Consider the following 25,148-nt stretch of genomic DNA (forward strand, 5'->3'; position numbering starts at 1 on the left):
TGAGAATTATCAAAGGTTGCAGTGAAGTGCTATGTTTTTTATAGACATGGACAGCCAAATTTTAACGCTGTTTGCAGTATAAATTTTTTCAACTTCTTTTTGTACCACCTCAAAGTGTGCAGAGCATTAAAGAGTACTGCACACTGAGCATTCTTCTTTGTCAAATAAACAGTAACTAGTATTATCCTGACATGTCAGAGTTGTGGCTGATGGCCTCAGCTGTCAGAGAATACATTAGAGGTTTTGTTTCAATATGAAGTATATCGTCTCATTTTCACAATATGATTACAATATTTCCAAATAAGAAACTCCTTGATCATTAGAATGGAAGTGGAAGACTTATTCCTTAGTCAGCTCATTCATCGATATTAAAATTTGGGTTAAAATAAAATTTCTTGACATCCGCTGACAAGGGAATTCCTCAAAATTGTGATATTTATAACAATTCAGATATTAAGAAACATGCAAAATCATTTTATGTGCAATTTTTAATAGGAAATTTGAGTTTTCTTTGAGAGAAACATGTGAAAAAAAAAAAAAAAAAAGAGGTTTATGTGTTCCATCACTCCCAACAACTGAATATTTTAAGTACAAAGCATACATGATGCTGCTACTACTGCTGCAAGATAGATGTTTGCTTGTTAGTTGGTTTTTAGGAGCATTAGAAACTGAGGCCATATTGCTCCGGGGATATGCGGTGGTCATTCCCTGACCTTTCCACATCCTCCGTATTTGGTGGTCACAGGCTCAAACTCTGGTCTAATCAAGAAGCGTGTGCTACGCACTGCTGCTCCTGCCCACCTGACTACAGAGGTGCCTGCAAGAGAGAGAGAGAGAGAGAGAGAGAGAGAGAGAGAGAGAGAGAGAGAGAGAGAGAGAGAGAGGTGGGAAGATGAGACAATTTTTAAATGTGATTTTATCTGTGAAGATCAGTGATTTACAAACCAGAGGGGAATATGGTAAACTGGATTCTATTTTCTTGACACCTGCTAACAAGTGAATTCCTCAAAATTGTGATATTTATAACAATTCAGATATTTAGAAACATGCAAAATCATTTTATGTGCAATTTTTAATATGAAACAACACTATATATTTAAGTTAATGCAGAATATTATTAAAAATGACAGAGGTAAGATAAGAATGATAAAATATTATTTTAACAGATAATCTCATACCTCGATTCTGCCCCAACTGCTATAACATGTGGCTTTTTGTTTGCAATAAGACGCTTCAAGGCTTGAAGATCAGCTTCCTAAAATCCAGTACAATAAAATAAGTTAACACAATATGTAGCACATAAACAAGGAAGGAACAGAGGCTATTTTCTAAAATGCAAAACTATAAGTTACTGTTTCTCAAATCTTTTGTAATCAAACCTCACTTGAAAATTATAACTAATCTTTAGGCCTAACCAACATCAAACAACTTTTCTCACAGTGTAAGAATGAAGAAATACTTTTTAGGAATGTTAAAATTAATTTAAAATATCTATACAAGGTACCCACAAATCTAAAATATTATTGTGTGAGTAGTCAACATAACACAAATCTGAAGCCACATCCAGGTGATAGAGAATATCTTCAAGTTTTAATTAGAGGCTCTCAATGTGGGCACCTTTGGTTACTGTGCAGGTGCCCCATCTATAATCCATATCTTCCCACATTTGGCACTACTTATTCCTGCCAAAGCAGCCGATTGCTTCACAAATACTGCTACATGGCATTGATGGAACACACACCTGGTCTTTCACAAATCCCAGAAAGTAAAACCTAAAGGAGTCAGACTAGGGGACCATGGGAGCACAAAATCAGTCCCCCTTTTCCAATCCACTTCTCAGGAAAAATTGTGTTCAGGAAAGCATGAACTTCTTTGTGGTAATATGATGGAGCTCCATTTTGTTGAAAAATCAAGTTGCCATCATTGTCATCCAACAGTTGAGGCATAAGGAAATCCTGTAACATGTTCAGATACATGATGCCTGTGACAATAGCTTCTCCAAAAAGAGAAGAAAGTTCTGCCGCTTTCTAACAACTAAACACAAACAAAGCAAAGTTCTGCTGTGATCATAGTTTTGTGATTATGCTGCCATCTACCGCAGTGCACACATTTTTCAGTTGTTGAATAGAAACCTGAAGATATCCTCTATCACCTGGTTTCAGGTTTGTATCATGTATCTACTCACATGAAAATTTATGGATAACAAAAGTAACTGTCTTTAAAGGACAAGTGATATTTGTAAGTTTGGGCATTTATTATAAAGGATATTTTAAATAAACACTATGATACTGTAGACTAAAAAAATATTCTGTTTGCAATTTAAACTAGGAAGTGCTATTTTAGAGGTCCTGGTGGACTCTTAATCATATTCTACACTAATCAAGACATACAAAAAAAATTTGTTCTTGCTATAACAGTACTATATGGCAAGGCTCAGAGAACCTCTTAACCATTTGCCATGTGCATTTAACTTTTGTTAATTGACTAAGTATATTAAGCCATTAGTTGTGCATGAGCAACTTTCGATATTTGTCTTCAGTTAGCTTTGTGAGAAGAGGAATGCGAATGTTATTAATAAGAAGAGCTATTACCCGAGATGCAATTCAGAGCACATGTGAACTTTATTTGTGCCAGTCCCAAATAGGGGAGAGGTTTGGGAGTTTTGTGTTACATCTGTCTTTCCTAAATTTGAATTTATGCTCTCTTAGGTTCGTAATCTGAACAAGTGGAATAACATGTTCAATGACACGTGTTGATGAAACCATTCAATAACTAAAGCTTCATTTTGGAGACTTTTATAATTCCAATTTAATTATAGTAATAGCTGAATCGATCAGTGGATTATGATTGTGGGAATGGACATGTTGTGTTAACTCCATACATGATAGGTTAGACTTAAAACTATTAAAATGATAATACACACGCATATTAGAAATTTGGAAGTGCTGAATTTAATCATGGTGCTCCCAATATAACTGGCAGAGTTAGATATATAATATAACTGAATTAGATATATAATATTATTATAATCCTGTGTATTGTGTTCGTGTGTTGTTCTATACACATTGAATTTGGAACTAAGTTAGTTCCAAATTCAATGTGTATAGAACAACACACTCGCATCTGCTTACCACAGGCAATTCGTTTCACGAATTGCCTGTGGTAAGCAGATGCGAATTGCATTATAATACAGCACACAAAGAGTCCTTAAACTTACTTTTGTTTATTGGTAAGTAAATTCTCACTTTCATTTACTGGTGGGAGGTTTTAGCTTCACTCGCTATAAATTTAAAAATACATCAACAAATAGTTTCAGGGTGCTATAGCATTTTGAATAATATCACCAAGTATAGAAAAATTATAATTTTTCATGTGACATAACAATCTGTTCTCTCTGAAAAGTAATTATGAAAAACAACTTTTTGTTCTCCTGTTTTTCAGTTGTGTTTTTTATCAAAACTGTTTAATAAAATGCAATAGTCGGTGCTCACAGTAAAATGGTTCCCCCCCCCTTTAAGAAATGTGACTAAATAAATACACTGGTTTACATTGCAGCTGGGGTTTGAGTAAAAGTATGTGGCAGTTATTTATGCATGTTTACTGATTACTAAACTGAAGGCCATTTGTTTCTATCAAGTAAAGATTTTTCACAATTCATTAACAAAATATTACCTAGGTATTATACGCAAGTGTGTACATAACTATAGTTTTTGCAATGGTTTACAGGTTTTACACCCCTATATTCGTAATCAAATATCTGCCTCAAATACAACAGATTGTGCATGTTTAACCCGTAACTACACACACTGCAAGGTAGCCGACCTTGGCCCAGGAAGGTAGACGGCCCCCACCCTGCTCTTCCGGCCCATCTGTGATTCCCAAAATTTTATTTTCCAAGTGGAGTGTGGGAGACTCCTGTGTATAGTTACAGGTTAAACTTGTCTAAGCATGCACTCACTGTCTGTACAGTCCACTCAACCACAGAGCTTATATAAGTGGCACATCCCTTATGCAGTCATAGTATTCCTGTAAAAACCGTCATGAGCTCTCATTGTTAGTTTTCTTTTAGTATGGCAACCAGAAAGTGTATAAACAGTCCCAACATATTTTGTTACATATGTGGTTGTTTTGTTTCTGTAAAGCAGAGGCAAAATATTACCGATTTTGTAAAAAAAATCGTATTATGCATACTTTGACATAAAACTAGGCGATCAGGATATATCGTGGGCACCGCATAAAGTATGTCATACGTGTTTCAAACATCTTACAAAATGGAGTCAAGGAAAAAAGTGTGCTTGCCATTTGCTATTCCTATGGTGTGGCACGAGCCAGTAAGCCAGACCGAATGTTACTTTTGTGTACGTGACATTAAAGGTTACAATTCAAAAAATAAAAAGGACATCAAATATCCAGATCTACCGTCAGCCATAAGACCGGTTCCGCAGGTGAAACCTCCACCAGAAACTTTGGAGTCCACATCTTCTTCCACCGAAGCAGAAGCTAAAGAGGTTAGCAAAGAGGAATGTTATCAACAAGAAAATATTTTAACTCCACAGCAATTCACGCAAGTCGAACTGAACGATTTAGTAAGGGACTTAGGTCTTGCAAAGTATGCTGCTGAAATTCTAGGATCCAGACTTCAAGCGAAGAACTTACTTGCTCCAGGTACATCATTTTCCTGGTACAGAAATCGTGAAAGGGATTTATACAGTATTTTTCACAAGAAGGTCCTCTCGTATATTAGGAGCTCCATCATGTGTTCCTAGTGAATGGAGACTATTTATATTCTTCCAAGACTAGTTTAAAAGGTTTTCTCTTGTATTATGGAGATAAGTACACATCTGTGCCAGTTGCTCATTCAGTCTATTTAAAAGAAACTTATGATAATCTAAAGTTGCTTCTGGAGAAAATTAAATATCAAGATCACGAATAGCAACTATGTGGAGACTTAAAAAAAGTGTTATGTATGTTGTCGGGGCAACAGGGTGTGTACACTAAAATGTTATTCTTTATTTGTGAATGGGATAGCAGAGCTAAAGCACTGCATTGGACAAAGAAGCAATGGCCTCAGAGGCACAATCTTACACCGGGGTCAAAAAATATTGTGCACGAAAGTTTGGTGAAGCCAGATAAAATACTTTTACCTCCATTGCATATCAAGTTAGGCATAATGAAGCAATTTGTTAAAGCACTGAACAAGGATGGCAACTGCTTTAAGTGCCTTTGCAATAAATTTCCCAGTTTATCTGATGCAAAACTTAAGGAGGGTATCTTCACTGGTCCCCAAATTAGAAAATTGGTTTTAGACAGTCAGTTTGAAACTACTATGACTGACGTTGAAAGGGAAGCCTGGATTGCTTTTAAAAGTGTAATGGAAAACTTTCTAGGAAATCATAAATCACAGGATTATGAGAAAATCGTTCAAAATATGCTGGTAAAGCTTCGCAATTTAGGTTGCGATATGAGCATCAAAATTCACTTTTTGCATATCCATCTTGATTTCCCCCCCCCAGAAATCTTGCACAGATGAGCGAAGAACAAAGGGAGAGATTCCATCAGGACATAAAGAAAATGGAGCAGAGGTACCAGGGAAGGTGGAATACAACCATGGTGGCCGACTACTGCTGGTGTTTAAAAAGAGAGAAATCTGGCACTGTACATAAAAAAATGATTAAACGTTCTTTTCAAACAAAGAGACGAAGGTCTGATTAATGAAAGTTTCAGAATTTTCATTAATACTTGTTAGTATTTACGTATTTTTTGATATATGAAAATGTTATTTGTTATTTGATTTTAAGGAGCATTAGAAACTAAGGCGATATTGCTCCGGGATATGCAGTGGTCATTCCCTGACCTTTCCGCATCCTCCGTATTTGGTGGTGACAGGCTCGAACCCCGGTCTAATCACGAAGCGTGTGCTACGCACTGCTGCTCCTTCCCACCTGGCTATGGAGGCGCCATATATATATGAAAATGTAATCCTATCAATTTGTTATTACTAAATACAATGAAGTTATATACTTTCATAAAAAACAATACCTTTTTATTTCTTAAATTGCGATGTATCTGGATGTGATAGAAAAAAATCAAAGTTATATTTGAAATCACAGCAACTTATTTCGGCAGTAGGACCTACTGAAATTCAAACCCCAGTGAACAAACTTAAATTTGTAAACTAGTGATATTAAAGGTATTAACTTATATCACTATAACAGCTATGCATGCATTAGTTGACCATCAACAATAATTTATGATTTAACGAAGAAAATGTCAGAGAATTTTCTTTAGAGAGAAAAATTTAAATAAGAATTGAAAGGAAAATTATGGAAAGTTAATTTGATGACTGTGATATAATTAATTAATTAATTGAGCCATGAGGCAGATTTAAGTAATTTATTATTGAAATGCTACTTCTTGAATTATTTAAATTACTTGAATTACTAAAATGTGATATCAGCAAAATCACAGGCCTTGAAGGACTAGCTAAATGAAATTTTAGCTAGTCCTTCAATGTTTTAATCCAAGATTTTAACAATTCACTGGTTTTAACCTATGTACTAGCCACAGGGAATCAGTTGCATGGTCATTTAGTTTGCCCGACATAGGTCCATAAGATTTTCACAGACTTCAAACTGGTACGAAGGAATGAAGTATTCTGGATATCAGTTATTTCAAGAAAAGATGCACTATTTGCAGGAATAACTTGTTTATTAATAAGAGGTATGCATCAAAATGAATCCAGGCTGAAGATGCACATTTTGCATTAAAAAAAATAACAGTTACAGGGCAAATCTTAGACCTAGGCATATTAGGCATGTGCCTAGGGCCTGCATTTTGAGGAGCTCGTAAATAACAATAGACAGCCAAAATTGGCAACATCCAGTAGCATAACAATGAGCACAAGTGCTCCATATAAAACTTGAAAATAAAATATACTTTCAAATTGTAATGAAGCTTCTAGTCAAAATGTGTGTGCCACCAATATGTTCAGATTTGTACATTTCCTTAGAAATATATGCAGATTTATTTGCTTTACATTTTTATATTGATTGTGTAATCGTAATTTTCTAAGGGCCCTATGCCCTATTTTTTTTTACTATTAAAATGTGCCCTATTTTTTTTTTTACTATTAAAATAGAGCATATGGTCCCGGAAAATATTTTGCCCTAGGGACCAAATCCTCCAAAGATAGGCCCTGATTAGTTAATTAAAAACTTAATAAATGAAAATTGTGCTTAAGCTCCTTATCTAACCAATAAAATTAAAAATTTGAGCTAAGCAAGAAGGCATTTTTGAATCCATATGTATAAGAACTTTTTTCCCCTTCATCATTACCAACCAGGCTACAAAAATGCAGTGCAGCAGAAGTCTAAATAGCTTCTGTATAGTTAGTACTTCTTTGCAACAATAAGGCATAGGTTTACTACTGTTATCTTTCTGTAAACGTTATGAAAAAGGTGAAGGCATTTATGAAGGAGTTTGGAGTTTATGCAGCTTCCACTACTTTGTCAGACCTAATAAATTGTACTGAGATTCATAATATAGATTTTCACCAGTGAAAATATAACAAACAGGTAGGTCTCATCCATATGAATATTTGCCAATATTATTAATATAACTATTCTAATGTTGTGAAAACAAAAATGAAACTACCTTTAAAGTTCTATCTCTTTCTCGCCATGCATTTCGTCTCTTCAACAAATGAGGCAAACGAAGGAATTCAGTTACTTCTCCATTTCCATCTACTAATGCAGAAAATGCTGGAGTGTCCCTGCAGGAAAATGAAACAGTGAAGTTATAAGAATATCAGTAGTCTTATTTATTTGTCATGAAAATAATCATTGGTTTAGGTTTCAGATACATATAATAAAACAAAAAGTAAAGGGATAATTATCCTACTATACAAATAAATGTCACACCACATACCGAATACCATGAAGATCTGGAAGCCTAATTTCAGGAAATGATAACAAATTGCTTGAAAGGGTATATGTTGTTGTTGTTATTTGGTTTTTAGGAGCATTAGCAACTAAGGCCATATTGCTCCGGGATATGCGGTGGTCATTCCCTGACCTTGAAAGGGTATAAAGGAGGGCAACAAGATTATAGGTCTTTCCAAGTTTCTCAAACACAAATTGGCAAGAGGGAAACTTGGATTCTTCTCTTATTATGTTAGGAGAGGACATATTACTTGTTTATGAAATTTAATTTGTGGGTACAGTAGTACCTGCATTTCATTCTAGCAATGAATAAAATAATAAAATGCAATTTAATAAATTTACTGAAATTTACGTTATTAAAATAATTCAACAAACTTAAGTAAATATACTAAAAAACATCAAAACTTCTAAGCAATAGCTTCATGGTACATGAGTTTAATAAAATGCTTGTGCTTATTTTGAAAAATGTGTTTTTGTACGTGTAGCAAAATAGAGTTCACTTATTTAGCTTAACACTGTCAATTTTTCACAAGGTATCTCTTCAATATGCATATTTTAGTAATGTCAACTATATATTTTATTAAAAATAATGATTTTTAAAAATATATGAAATTTCATTATAAACCATCAACCAAATATCAGACAGCATCAGGCTCATGATCCATAATGAATTTTTCAATATTCTTGTTGATATGTGGCAAGAGCTATAGTTTTGTATGCAGAGAGATACAAGAATAGATTCCAGTTCTGTAAGACAAAATTGGAAAAACTGAGAATCTGATTGAGGTATTTAAGGCCTTAAAAGGATTGAGCTAACTTGATGGGAGATATTTTCTCTTTCTAGAAAGCTGGGGAATATATATTCAAACTGAATGTAAGAAAATATGGCTTTAGTCAATGAGTAATCAACTACCAGAATAAGTTACCACCGAGCCTTGGAGTTGAACTTAAGTCAATAAAGGAGGGTTTTATATATATATACTATCATTGAATTATATTAAATATTAACATAAATTAAATTATAATAAAGTGAATAAATAAATAAATAATTAGGCATTCATTAGAGGCAGCAACATGCAATTCCTCCATATGAAGCTGAAATACATCCAATATTATAAATTAAATAAAATAAAACATAAGCCAGTAGTATGGCAAAAACTGTAGAGCAAAAATTAACATAAAAATAACCCAAATAAACAAACGAACGAAAAAAAGAATAGACATAATAGTAGCCCGTTTAACCCTTGTATAATTTCGACTTTTAAATATGGCAAAAACTGTAGAGCGAAAATTAACATAAAAATAACCCAAATAAACAAACAAACGAAAAAAAGAATAGACATAATAGTAGCCCGATAACCCTTGTATAATTTCGACTTTTAAATCCGATTAATAAAAACTATACAAATTTTAGGATAATGCCAATTATATAATAATTTAGCGGTACCCCCCCCCCCCCCGAGAGGTACCAGTTCCGAAAGACGTGAAATATCACCAAAAAGAGGGTTAAAGGAACTTCCAAACGATAACAAAATCAAAATATATTAAAATAAATATAGACTGACCATCATGCCCCATATCGACAGAAGATCATGAGGCCAACAATGGTCATGGAATCGCTGCATTTCAATCCTAAAATTTGTATAGTTTTTATTAATCGGATTTAAAAGTCAAAATTATACAAGGGTTATCGGGCTACTATTATGTCTATTCTTTTTTTCGTTTGTTTGTTTATTTGGGTTATTTTTATGTTAAATTTCGCTCTACAGTTTTTGCCATACTACTGGCTTATGTTTTATTTTATTTAATTTATAATATTGGATATATATATATATATATGTCCAAATTATATAAGTTATAGTGTAATGTAAGTACCTCCATCGTTTGAAAATCGATGTAACCTCTGGCCAACCGTACCTCCAGTATACATGAAAAATTACATGAAAAATATAAAATATTAGGTTAAATAACAAAATAAGCCTTACATGGGAACCCATTTTGCAAGAGACTTTGTCGAGGGCTAAACCCCTACAAAATAAAATTCCATGTTAGACTGAGCCATCGGTTTCTGTTATCATCTGCCTGTATACCAAATCCAATATCCATAATAATGGATAATTCAACTAATTTAAAATTAGGTTATAGTAAATACTATAAATCAGTATAAATCTAGCCGTCCAAAAAGGGGTATGTCTAACCATAATTTGTAAGAATACAGGCTGGATGATATTTAGCCCGACCGATCGCTGCAACATTATAAGCACAACTGAGAAATTATTAATATTTGCTGAACAATTTGCAGAAAAAAGGCTAATTTAGCTAACTAAAGGCGAACGGAAAGCAGAGTAGTTAAAGCAATAGTAAGCAATAACAGAAACCGATGGCTCAGTCTAACATGGAATTTTATTTTGTAGGGGTTTAGCCCTCGACAAAGTCTCTTGCAAAATGGGTTCCCATGTAAGGCTTATTTTGTTATTTAACCTAATATTTTATATTTTTCATGTAATTTTTCATGTATACTGGAGGTATGGTTGGCCAGTGGTTACATCGATTTTCAAACGATGGAGGTACTTACATTACACTATAACTTATATAATTTGGACATACCTAACGACCGATGTAATGTTCTATAGTTTGATGGCATTAATCGGTTAGTTCCATATGTAACACTTAATAATTTTATATATTTGTAACGCTTAATAATTTTTTATATATATTTTACAATTTAACTCTGGAATATTTGGATTCTTTATATATATATATATATATATATATATATATATTTTTTTTTTTATTTATTTATTATTTTTTTTTTTTTTTGCGGATAGATACTAATCTTATTTCCATGCAGTGTATTGGCAGCTTAACAATAACTGGTGTTATATAAAACAGTTTTATTTTTAATTAAAATGTAAAAAAAAATAATAACAATAACTTCCTTTAGGTAAAAGAATACTGATTTGTTCTTATTGTTTTATGGCACAGGATATAGTATGCAAAAGTACAGTTGAATGCGGTTATAACAAATATGGACATAATGAGTTATAACTATATGAGCAAAAAGTTTACAAGCATTTACATACAAAAATTTCACACACATAATAAACAAGCTTCATGGATATATCAAGGAAAATTTGTCTGCTGAGCACTGTCTTGACCATTGTGGCAGTCAGTCCCCTTCAATGCTCATAGGGGCGTAAGGTCCCTCGATTCCTCCAGCGATTGGTCACTCTCCTGGGTTTGATAAAAAAGATGATGGAAACCTTAGCGGTGAGGTTTCTGGTTAGGGTTTCTAAACAAGGACTTCCCAAATCAGTGCATCAGGTGTAGTGGCTCCAGTGGAGGTTTTTGTTTATCACCTCCATGTTCAAACTCATCACTTTTACAACTACAATGTGAGGAAGTCTTGAGTAGAGGACAGCTGGCTTCAGGAACCCATGTCCACATGAATTTGTGAGTCACAAAAATCAGTGGACAATTTGCTTTTCAATGAGTAACATGTCTGTGAATGTATCAACATTTTCTAAAACAGACAGTCACTTCTGTCGACTTGAGAAAAAGTTAAGATCATTTGAGTTAGAATGTGGTGGGATCAAAAATATTTGGGTAGAATGTAAGAGATTACAGGAAAGAACATCTACAATGCAGAAGAAACCAGTGTTTCATGACATGTCATCCAGTGCAACTTTTAAACTGAAAGGTGAAAAAGGTACTGATGGCAAAAGACCTAAGAATAATTTAATGGTTTTAATTTATATGAACCTGGAACTAGAGATGTTATTGGAAAATCACAAAAACCATGTTTGTCCAAAACATAAAGAAGCTTTCCATAAAATACGCAATAATAAGAGTGCATGGATGATTTCTGATATTTTCAACAATACATAAATGGAACGAATTAAAGAAAAGAAAAAAGGAAAGGGGAATCTTACTCCTTGTAGATAACTGTGCAGTATACACTCATAAACAGCATTTATCCAACATAAAACTGGTGTTTTTGCCTCTAAATGTAACCTCTATTTTGAGGCCAAAGGACATGTACATAATTAGGTTTTGAGGATTATTTCAAACAATTCTAGGTTAATCAACAAAGCAATAGAAGGGAATGAGGATTACATAATATTTTTGTTGTGGATTTAATTTGTTTGACAAGAGGTTCATTGGATGCTGTTATGATTGCAATAGTAATAAATTGTTTCTGGAATCTGATGACTTCTGAAATTCCTACAGAGCGATATAATAGAAACTAAAGAGAGAAGACAGTGATGAAGACAACACAAACTGTTGAAAATACAATCACCACAAATCCACGACAACTGACACCCTTAGGATGTCGTGAAAATTTTAAATAAATTTCTTGTGAGTTCCAAAAGAAGAAAACTCTTAGCCAAAATTATGAGAGAATCCTTGGACTCAGGGGAAGTTCCCCATGAAATGGAAATATGCAAATGTATCCCCATTTTATAAAGGGGGATCAAAGGGTGACATGAGTGATTACAGACCTTTAGTTTAACTTCTGTTCCAGGGAAAATAATATAGAGTCACTGGTAAAAAAAAAGATCATCTCAACAAGACTGCAGTAATAATTCACACACAGGCTTGTTAAGGGAAAGTCTCTGACAAATTTGATTGGATACTATGATGTGGTTACAAAGAAAATAGATGCAAAAAATAATTTTGATATCATATATTTGGATTTCAGGAAAGCTTTTGATACTGTTGCACATGGAAGACAATGTACAAATTGGAGCAGTATTGCATTAAGGGCAAGTTGCTGCTATGGATAAAGGAATGGCTGAGTGGGAGAAGACAAAGAGTGGTAAACAATAGACACTGCTCTTCACGGACTAACCGAAGGTTCGGTTAAGTTCGGTTTATCAATAATATTGATATAAAGGCTTAATGTCCAAGTTTGATATAAAGGTTGGCAGGGTTGTTAATTTCAGTATGCTACTGTAACAGAATCTAGAAAAGTTGGGCAGATGGATTGAGAAGTGGCAACTGAAGTTTAACATTGACAAATGCAAAGTACTGCACATGGGTAGCAGTAACCCCCACAGTAACATACCAACTGTGCGGCACTACACTCAGGATAGTGGAGAATGAAAAAGACCTAGAGGTAATTGTGCAGTCAGATAAGAAGTTTTCTGAGCAGTACAGACAGGCTGCCAGAGCAGCTCATGGGATCTTGACAATGATATACAGGAATTTTGCTGGTAGGGATAAGGAGGTGATTATCTCTTTGTAAAGCCAATGGTCCGGCCACACCTTGAGTACTGCATACAAGTCTGGAGACCGCATTTCAGGAAGGATGTATAGCTGCCAGAATGAGTACAGAGAAGGGCAACAGGATTGGTGAGGGGAACAAAGGGGGCACTCTTACCAAGAAAGAGCTTAAGTTCTGCAAATTGCAGCATCTGGAGACTAGGCACCTGTGAGGTGAGCTGACTGAGGTGTACGTGTTTGAATGGTATTTCACTAAAATTGGAACAATAGATATCTGGCAATTAATATTTATCTTTTCCATACAAATGGAAAAAAAGAAATTCTTAGATTAAATGTTAGTTTAATGTAGTACTGTTAGCTCTACAAAGTCCATACGTACTATGTGTGTGTATTGTTATGTAAGACTCGTGAATGTGGTGATTCTGAGCAGATACACAAATACAAAGAGAAAAGAGACTTAAAAGTACATAAGAGAACTAATAAATATTATACAGTTTAAATTAAACTGAATGGCTAAGTTTAGAGAATGTAAATCTATAGAGTGTTATAAAATTATAATTTTAGTAATCAATTGAGAAGGAGGTAACAATATTTACTTTTCACTTCCATTAATCACAGAAAAAAAATATATATATATATTCAATTAATTTAAGTAAAAAAATGTAAAGCATCTGAAATGTAATGCACTGTGTACATTAACTAACATATTTTATACCTACCAACTATCCACATAGGCAATTCCCAAAACACGGATGCCATCTCTTGTGTCATAGTCTTCATCTTCCTCCATAGTTTGATCTATTTGGTAAGGTGCAACTTTTAACCAATTATATAGTTTACGACAACAAGCCTGAAAAATTTTAAAAGTTTATTTCAAAAACATTCAAAGGACATATTAACAAATCATTTAACAGGCTCTATACATTTTCATTTAATAACAAGGTAGGATCAAAAAGTTACAGGGCTCAATTTTTATATTTACAGGAAACCACACAAAATTTTTCAATTATAAATGATATATAGTATCAGTGTAAAAACACCATAGACAACTCTTAAAGGAAAAAATATAGCCGTGAAAGGGTATCATTTCAACTGTATCTCATATTGTGCTCATCCTTCACAACGAGTTACCATGTTTTGCGCTACCTCAAATAAGTACTGCTTCATTAATAGAGAAGAATATTGTTACTTATTCTCAGTTGGCACCACCACCCAGACAGCACCGTTTCAAGACTTGTTGGCCTTTCATCAGTGGGTGGGCAGGCACCCTGGTATTGCAAACATGACAACCCAGTTGTGAAGATAATCCCACAATATTCTCATATTGTGGGATTATCTTCACACTGGGATTTCTCTTTTTGATTTCTTTTTAAATTTCTAGATTATGCCAAAAGGTGTACACAATAATATTTAAATAAAACTAAATGCAACTGGGCATAATATTTTTAAGAGTTATAATTATCTATATAATATCGGTGTAAAAACACCATAGACAACTCTTAAAGGAAAAAACTACAATAATAGTGTAAAGGGCATCATTTGTGTGAAGGATGAGCACAATATAAGATAGTTGAAATGATGCCCTTTACACTACTATCATAGTTTTTAAGAGTTGTCTATGGTGTTTTTACACTGATATTATATAGAGAATTATAACTCTTAAAAATACTATGCCCAGTTGCATTTAGTTTTACTTAAATAAATATATAAACATAATTGCTATTTACAGATTTTTTTCCATTTGGTTAAAAAAACCCCCTCTTTTGGATTTCATCTACTTCAGTCGGTGATTTGCTATGAATTAAAATGACGCTAAAATGCACTAACTTCTTCAATTAGTGAATTTTCCACAGTCTAAGGCTTTCAGTGCTGAAACATTTTTAGTATAAACATTTTAATATAATGGAGGTGACATACTGCAATTGTTTCACTGTTATCCATAATTGGATAACATCGATCATGTGAAGCATTTGACACTAAGTTCTGAATTACTTATGAATTGTTGCTCTGTCTTACTGTAATTGTGACCTCTTAAGGTATGTTGAAACTCCAAAGGAGCTCATTATTCCAACTTGGTAATGAGTTTCAGTTTAATGAACAGAATGTTAAGCAAAGAAGTCTTCAGTTTAAAAATGTTTCCCACAGGCCTCTAAGGTATGTTGAAACTCCAAAGGAACTCATTTTTCCAACTTGGTTATGAGTTTAATGAACAGTGTTAAGCGATTAGAATTCTTCAGTTTAAAAATGATCTTTAATTTATGTATGTGCAACTTGGTTATGAGTTTAATGAACAGAATGTTAAGCAATTAGAATTCTTCAGTTTAAAAATGATCTTTAACTTATGTATGTGCATCTTTTTATTTTTATTTGTGTAGTTAATATTTCATACCCGTAGGTCATTTTCCCTTCTAAGTTTTCCCTCATGAGAAGTTCGAAACCTCCAGTCCCTTGGAAAACATCTTATCCAGGTTCTACGGTATTTTTGTTTTAAATGATTACACTGCATTAATAATAGCATTTATCCCTCAGTAACAAAATTTTTTTAATCTACTTGTAAAATAATTAAAATCTTTAATTAACTAAACTTTAATTCAAATTTTATTCTTAACTAGTTAGTAATAACTCCACCACATTTAATTTTAATTAAACTTTTATAACTCCCATGTTACAGATTTGGAATAATGCTACTGTTCTCATGTAATTCCTGAGAGCAATTTCAAATATATATATGTTTTGTAACAAATTGGTTTAATTAATTTTAATTTACTATTTAAATTTACTACTTTGCTAATTTAAAGTATTTTAATACATCCCCAACTTGCGACGCATGGGGTAACTAGCCCAACTTATTTTAAATTTTCCTGATTTCTTACACCAAGGGTTGCCAGTTTATACCATAGCCTGCATTCAGTTTAAACCTTTTATTTCTCCACAGCAGTACAGATCGCCACAACCTACATGTAATCCCATTTTTTGCTTTTAATTCTTCTTATTCTTTTAGTCTTTACTTCCAAGCCTATGTCGGGTCAGCCATGAAATGAACGCACAACCCATTATTAAAATTAAAAAAAAAAAAAAAAAAAAAAATTTTTTAAACTAACTTTGCCTAATTTTCAAGTACACCACATGCAATGTGTATTTCATTTCAGAAACAGAGGCTTCACCCACTTATTGCCGCCGCCTCCTTTGATTTCGGCAGCTGGCCCTTGAAAGAGGCGCTGAGGTCATTCTCGCTGAGATTAATTCTTATTACTTCTCCTTTATCTTAGCAACCTTCTTTGTTCACCATGATTGTACCATAACACATTGCCTTTCACAATTACTAACTTATATATATATAAATAAATAAATAAATATATATATATATATTTATTCATTTTTTTTTTTTTTGCTACAAGATCCTCTACTCAGCAGTACCAATCAGTTCAAGGAAGCTGGGACAGTACTAAATAATTTCCTTTGCTTGTTCTGGCATGGAAAAGCCTTATCTCATATAGTGGTGATGCAAAATTACTACTAAACTTCTTTTGTTGTCATTTGGAATCAAATTATGCTGCATCGTTTCCATAACACAGGTAATAGCCAATAGCCCAAGACAAAAATCAGAGAGTATGATTAAGCAACTCTTTCCACTAGCAATATTCCCATTTAAAAAATATATCTATATATATATATATAGATATATTTTTAGATAAGTATATAGGTAGTGGTTCTGATCTGTCAAGTGTAGCTACAATGGAAAAAATTAAAAAGTATCTGAAAAATAAATGCAGATAACTTAAAATTTAAACGACATTAAATGAAAATATATAAATGATACTTATTTATAAAACAGTAAGAGGAGTTTACCTCAATATAGTATGTAGAACACTTCCATATGATACTGAGGTAAACTCCTCTTACTATTTTACAAATATTAATATCAACATAGAACGTATTGAGTATTACAGCTCTGATTCATACTATATAAATGATACTTAATGCTGTAGGTCCCAAGATTTTAAATATGTCATCATGGGTCGGCAGCCAAAACAAAAGGAAACACAGCAATAAGCAAGTTCCCAGCAAATTTATAATAGTTAAAGCAACCGTTCGATTGGTTGCTTTAACTGTTATAAATTTGCCAGGAACTTCTTTGGTCTCTGTTTCAGCCCTGTTCTGTTCGCTTCCCTCACCGTCTCCTGCCAGCCTCGACACTAAGTTGACATACCCTGACTATATTCTTTCATCTTGAAATTACACTTTCTTTGTTAAAATTCAAGTAGGGCAGTTTGCTATTCATTCAATTTTTCTTTATCTGGAATTAATTAGTTTTAAATTTAGCATAATTTTACATTTTACTTTTTATTTACTTTAGTATTATACTGGTTTTGTTATTTATTCCTTTGGTCTCTGTTGGGTCGGCTATGATGTATATGTACATTCGCTTTGTTGTCTGCTGCATATACATTTTTTTTTTTTTTTTATGAAAACCCCAAACACGTGCATGGGTTGAAGGAGAACTATGGGGGGAGGGGGGTGCCGGAAACTTTGCTCTAGAGACTAAACATGGGTTTCACCACTTCAAGCCTCCAATAAGCAAAGTGGTGGTATTTCACCGGTTGATAAAAGTCATCTACCACCTATTACAGAGACAGAAACAGGCCTTGCTTATGCAAGGCCTCTGTTTCTGTATGATGGATTCAATGGACTCTTCCAGCAGGACAATGTGCCTCCCCCACAGAGCCATGGTGTCTAGAACATGGTTCGAAGAGCATTCCGCAGATTTTAACACCATGGAATGGCCTCCCCGTTCACCGGACACGAACCCTGTGATGCATCTTTGGGATGCTGTGGAAAGGTCTGTTCAAGATTTGGATCTTCCATCTAGGAATGCGATTGAATTATGGACAGCATTGCAGCAAGCATTTGATTAGACCGGGGTTCGAGCCCGTGCCCACCAAATATGGAGGATGCGGAAAGGTCAGGGAATGACCACCGCATATCCCCGGAGCAATATGGCCTTAGTTGCCAATGCTCCTAAAAACTAAATAACAATAGCAGCAAGCATGGATGGAAATACCTGTGGAACGCTTTCATGAACTAGCGGACTCAATGCCTCACCGTATGACTGCCCTTATCCGAGCAAAAGGTGGGCCTACCTGTTACTAGCTAGGTATCCCATGATTTCTGTCCACTGAGTGTGTGTATATATATATAAGCAGATAGTGGTAAAGGGAGTGGAGATAGACTAGCGAAACCAGAAGTCGAAACTATGGAAAAAATGCAAAAGCACCTGTAAAATATAAAATAATAAAGGTACTTAATGCTGCAAATCAGATGATTTTAAATTTCGTCATCAAGTCTTTCCTCATAAGGGTACCCTTTTGCTGCTCTCACCAGGTGAGTTACTCGTTTTTGGACCCTTTCAAGAAGCATAATATATTTCTTCAGGTGCAGTCTCCATACTTGAACACAGTATTCCAAGTGTGGAATACTGTGTTAGCCTTATATAATGGGATTACGATGTCCTTATCTCTACTACTAATTGTTCGATAAATCATTGAAAGGACACCACGGGCTTTCCTTGCATCCTATCTACAATGCTCAAAGAACTTCATTTCTGACTGTATCGTAACACCAAATCCCTTTCCTTCACTACCGGCTTTAGTTCAACTTCACCAAGTGTATAAGTTATTTTGCAGTTACTATTCCCCAGGTGTAATAACTTACACCTTTTGCTGGATTAAAGCATAACTGCCACTTTTCTGACCATCCCTGAAGTCTATCTAGGTCACTCTGAAGAAGCTCTACTTGGCGATGATCATTAACTACTCTACCAATCTTTACATCATCTGCAAATTTAAACATATATGCCCTCTATCCCTTCATCGATGTCATTTATAAAAATCAAAAACAACAGTGGTCCTAATAGTGATACTCCTTGGAGAACCCCACTTCTTACATTAACCCAATCTGAGGAATAACCATTTATTACAACCCTCTGCCTCTTGTCCTGAAGCCATCCAGCTATCTATCTAGGGATTTCCCAGTCGAAATTATTCCCTAAGTAAAGCTCTTGAGTGACCCTGTCAAAATTGACCAGATTAGTTAAACATGATTTCCCTTTACAAAACCATGCTGAGTATCTTTCAGGATTCCATTTCTATCTAAATAATGATCCTGAATTCCACCCTTGTTCATTATCTCCATGATTCCTTACTACTCGAGTTAGACTGACCGGCCGGTAATTTCCCACTTCACTCTTAGAACTGCCCTTATGTATTTGAGATTAATTAGTGTATTTTTAGTATTATTAATTATTATTGGAGGAATTAATAATATTAATATTAATAAACATAATACTAATACCCTCTTGGTAGCCAATCGGTGGGCACAAGTTTTCCAGACTGCGAGACACCAAAGAGGCCAGGGGTATACACTGTATGTTATATACATAGCCTGAAACCAGAGGATGTTATCTTGCTATTATGCTATTAATATCAATGAGGTGGTTTAGCAATTTTTTATGATTTAATATATGGAGAGCTTTATTGAAATGATAATAAAGGTAGGCTGTAGAAAACATTATCCAGTAGTTTATTATAGAGGTTTTTGATATTGTGTGTAATCAAACTATTGCTATTACATATGGTGGCTATTCTGATGCACTGGGAAAGAATGATGTTGGATTGTACTTTTTTAGAGATGTTAGAGTGCCAGTGTGTGAAGTTCATGCCAACTACTTGGACATTGACTTCAATAGCTCACAAACCTTCATAAATATTTACAACAAATGAGATGCAGTTAACTTTAACTTTAATGTGGCCAATATAATCATACCTTAATGATACCATCTTTTACTTCTTGCATGAGATGAATCTTTAGTTCTTTCTCAAAATGAGGATATAACATATTGTTTAAGGCAAGTTCTAAAGCCTTCTGACGTTGATCATTCCATTCTTGGACATTAATGCTGAATTCATCCTAGAATAGGAAAACACAAAATGGATAAGTAATAGTTAGTATATTAATTATTACAATAAAAATGAACAAGATATAAAAAAAGTCAGACTTTCAGGCTGATGATATTTAACGTAATTTTAAGATTGCTAAAATTCTGTCATCATTATGCGATCTTTAAATGGAATATTGCATATGAAAGATTAAAGATAAGATGGGACTTCACATAACAATACTATCTAACATTGAACAAAATGTTGAATCACACAAAATTTACACCGTGAAATAAAAAGAGACCACAAATGAAATGATCAGAACAAATGACAAGTTAATCTCAGTAATATATATATTCTTTCTTATTGGGTACATAATGGCTATTTTTTTTATTAGCTTGTAATAATTACTCATAATTTTAACAGTGTTCACATCACTTATTAATGTCCACAGACAAAATTATTATATGGTTTTCATTACAAAATAAAATTAAACAGCTATATAATATAACACTAGTTTTTTTTTTTTTAAATGATGGTACCAATATTTTGCTTGCTAGTCCTGTGCATGAGTAGGTAGATGATAAGTCAAAATTTACTTGTTAATGTTGGACTTGAGTAACTGTAGTTTGTAAAATTTTATGAATTACATGAGAAGGAAGATTACTCCAAAGAATAGAAACAAAAGCGATTAACTATTAGGAGACAAGATTAGTTTGGTGTGGAGCTGAATTCTGAATGGCTATTCATTAAATTATGCACATGTTCATACTGATATGAAAGGCATGAAATTACATATGCTAATTCAGAAGAACAGCACTGTGGATATAGCAACAGCCATATAATGCAAGGAAGCCACATGCTTTTGCTGCATGGACTGGCTGGGGGAAAAAATACACACACACACAAACTATTTGCGCCCCCCACAAACTCAGTTCTTTCACATACCATCCTCAACTACCCAACCAACCAGGCTAATGGATGTAAGGAAGAGAAGCAATGCCTACTTAACCACATGCAGCAGGAGTGCCAGATTAAGTGGTTCTGGGAACTTTTTGAATGTACTGCATATGTGACCTTGCCGAGAAATATTATTGTTGAAGATGTGAATGGATGCTGCAGAATATTTTTGGCGAGAACAATGACTGGGTATTCGAAGAACTGAAATTTATAATGTATTCTTCTCCCTTGTAAATCGAGATGGATATTCAAGAAGTGGCTACTTGTGCAGACCCGGGTACCACTTTCAGACTGGGAAGCAAATGCAGTATATTATCATCAGTAAAACTGCAGATAGTATTTCCAGTCAATGGAAGGTCATTAATATACATGAGATAAGTGTGGGTGAAAGAACCTTGGGGAACTCTGACATCAGTTGATTTTTTACCCCCATCATGAATTACTTTTAGCTCCTCTTCTCTGGCTCCTGGAGTCAAGTATACATAACTCCAGGATTTGTTCCCCAAATGCAAAACCTTACATTTAGGAGTAAACTTCAATTGCCATTTTTAGGACCATATATGCAACTGATTCAAGTCTTTCTGAAGCATCATGGCCTGGCCCAAATTGTTAACCACCCTTCCCACCTTCAAATTATCAGCAAACCTTGACAGCTTCACTTGGATATCCTAGTCAATATCATATTAATCTTCATATAATATATATGAAAACTATAAATAAGAGGGGACTCAATACCAATACCCCCACTTGTTCTGCTGTTCCTCTGTGGAGGCTAACCATTTATGACCACCCTCTGTCTCATAACTTTTTTCCAGTTTATATAGTAGCATTTCATGAGTGGCAGTATCAAAAGCTTTACTAAAGTCTGGATAAATAATGTCAAAATCATTACCTACATCCAACTGTTTAATTATATCATAATAATTAAACTAGACTGGTCAAGCACAAGCAAAAGTTAATGAATCCATGCTGGGATCTATTCAAGATGCCATTCTTGCCAAGATGGTCCTAATCACAATCTTAACCAGACTCCATGATGTTTCTTACCACAAGGGTCAAACTCTCTGGCCTATAGTTACCTAAATCTTTTTTAGGACCAAATTTGTGAAGTGGGAGACATAGACACTTCTCCAATCGAAGTTGATTGTCCCGAAGTCTAAGAACACGTTCATTAATATTCTTTACAGTTTGATATGCATACACAGTTTTATGTATAACTGAATATATACCATTCTTCCATAGCATTTTACTCTTCTTTAACCACATCAACATTAGCTGACCTGATCAAAAGCATAAATAGTTTTGTTTAATTTCTTTAAAATACTCCTGGCATTACCGTACATGCATATTAAGATTTGTTTCTTTATCACTTTTGACAACCCTAATACAGCTTGCTGGCAGATTTCATTTCAACTAGTTTTGCTTCAGCATTCAGTATAATCAAGGGTCACATAATCTCTCTCTCATAGAGGATGCAAGTGTAATTTTGTCAAGTGCCACTGATCCAAGTCAATTGTGTGCAGACTGAACCCCCCCTTCCTCGAACTAGCAGTTTCTCTGGTCCTTTAATGCTGGCACTAGCAAAAACTCTTACAAATTTTCTGTTTCAGTGAACACTAGCTTTAAAAAATAAAATCTGTCTAACACCTAAGACAGGTAATAATGATAAAAATATTCCCCCATATTGAAAACTACATTCTGGAATATGGTATTATATATCCCTTTTATAATAAATCTTTCTTTAGCCAGGATCCCTGTTTGAGATCAGGTACTTATACTCTCAGCCTACCCAAGTATTTTAATTCTTCCCTTTACTTTTAACTTTTAAGACTGCTGCTCCCATTAACCTATCTATTAGAATGTGCAAGGGATAGGCTAATACTATTTATATCCTTGCTTATTTTTTGACTCTTCTTGTACTTTTGTCCACATCTTTCTATCTTCCTTACCTCTTACATTATCTCCTGCAACCTATACAAGCCAATAATTTTGGACACTTTTACTGCCTTTTTATACTAAAATTTACCTATGCCAAGGTACTGTATTTAGAAGTTGGGCTTTATACTCCTGGAATTTTTCAGTACTTGTTTCTGACAATATACTGCTTTACCTCTGTCTAATTTTGCTATATTTGCCTGAACTCTATTCTTTGCCTTTGACTATTAGATGGTTACAATCCCCCCACCTGTACTAGAACATTAACCTGCAACACCCTTTACTTTTAATGGCATACATTTAGGACACTTAACTCACTTCAAATAGTTGAATTACTTTATCAATATAATTTTATCATTTTATCTATCTAAATTATTTAGATAGATAAAACTATCATTTTATTATTATTGTTCAGCACTATTCTGAACTCATGAAACGCTGTCTTGGATAATTATTGTGTTGTGGTTCATGGATGATATCTGTTATGGTAATCTATCATTCATGTCTCCCAGTATTGATGTTTACATATCTCTTGCTCTTCTCCTTCCAGTAGACTTTAACACTAAATTTCTTTAACCTTTATTGCATCAATACTAATACTGTTTAGCTACGATTAGTTCTACCTTCTTATCTTATTTTCATTTTATTTTTTTTAATTGCGCGCACGCACCCCCCCCCCCCCACATACAATCTTTTAGAAATGCTAATAGTTCCTGTGTATATTCTGAATAATTTTCTCAGTCACTGTAAAGATGTGATTTTCAAAGTGGGCTTTAAAGCTTGGAGGAAAAAAGAAAAATCACAGGGAGTCAAATCTGGTGAGTATGGCAGATGGAGATAGTGAGTGATTTTGTGCTTCACAAGGAATTGAATGGAAAAGTAGTGTGGAGGGAATCGTTGCCAATTCCCTGCAGCCAACTTTTCCATCCAGTTTCTCTGAACAGCATTGGCAAATCACCATAGATCTGTTTTGTAGTATTCCTGGTTCACTAATTCATATAATGAACAATATCATGTAAATCAAAAAATGCAATATGCACAATCTACATGTTTGATCAAAATTGTCTTGCTTTCTTTGGGCCTTGGCTCTTCTGCTGAGAGAATTTGGTCTTTGTTTCAGGTCATAGCCACACACCCACAATTTTTTTCCAGTAATTATGGAAAAAACAAAGCAGCAGCATGTTGACAAAGATCTCAACATGTGAGATCTCACTGTGTGTTGCATTCCCAAATCTTGTGTTTCAATTAACATGTCCCATAAGAAATATCAATTTCAGCAGCAAAATTTCATAGTTAAACTGTTCATTCCTGAAGAGATCATAAAAACTTAGTTTTTGAAGTTAAAGGTCAGTGAATACTAGCAACAGACAAGCAGAGCTCTTTAACATGTTCACTGTCACTTCTATTTGAGAGGGCTACAATTTTTTGAATGTTGAGAGATAACAACAGTTACTTTTGTGCTGAGGGATGCCCAAATCAGAACAAAATTCAAAAGTTTTATTAAAATTTTATGTACATAAAGTAACCTAAAGTAAAGTAACCTAAACGTAAGCAAAAAACAAATAAAAATGTATACCAAGCTATGAACAAAAAGCAAATTGTTCGTGTCAATAACTCAGAGTTTAATCAGTGTGTCGAAAGAATCAAGTAGTTATCTTCATGTGCCTTTACTTTTATGCTACTTGCATATTGACCACTTACAAGTGACCATTTATGGCATAGCTCAGATTACTCTTCAATGCTTATACAAATCAATGCAGCGAATGTGTTAAATTCTGAAAACCACTGAAAATTTCTGAACAGAAAGCATTTTATCTGAAATCTATTTTTAACACATTTTATTTGTTTCTGTTGCACTTTTACCTGATTAAAAAAAAAAAAAAAAAAAAAAAATTTAAATTTGCTTCTAAGTAAAATCAATCATTGTAAAATGTGACAAAGCATATAAAATGCCTTCTATTCAATACATGCTAAATTCATATCAACTGAAAATAAATAGACGATTTGTACATTACTAGGTCTGGATTAATTACAGAATATATCAAATCAACAAATCTCAATTCGACTCGCTATAGCACTTCAATTTCAGATCCCAAACTCTTTTGGTCATATTGATTATGGGGAGGGGAACACACACAGGGTGTCATAGCAT

General features: G+C 34.0%; 1 protein-coding gene across 1 annotated transcript in view; it reads right to left on the reverse strand.

The window, feature by feature from the left end:
* Positions 1 to 25,148, reverse strand: part of Spt6 (transcription elongation factor Spt6) — a 301,836-nt gene that overhangs the window by 119,530 nt on the left and 157,158 nt on the right. The window contains exons 19-22 of the mRNA XM_090369617.1: positions 19,989 to 20,132; positions 13,886 to 14,016; positions 7,654 to 7,771; positions 1,179 to 1,255 (exon numbers count right to left, since the gene is read on the reverse strand). Of these exons, the coding sequence (XP_090225743.1) occupies positions 1,179 to 1,255; positions 7,654 to 7,771; positions 13,886 to 14,016; positions 19,989 to 20,132 (470 nt within the window). The remainder of the gene's footprint in view (positions 1 to 1,178; positions 1,256 to 7,653; positions 7,772 to 13,885; positions 14,017 to 19,988; positions 20,133 to 25,148) is intronic.

The sequence above is a fragment of the Mastigoproctus giganteus genome, chromosome 3 (assembly GCF_048544385.1).
Source record: "Mastigoproctus giganteus isolate SK-2022 chromosome 3, ASM4854438v1, whole genome shotgun sequence".
NCBI lineage: Eukaryota > Metazoa > Arthropoda > Arachnida > Uropygi > Thelyphonidae > Mastigoproctus > Mastigoproctus giganteus.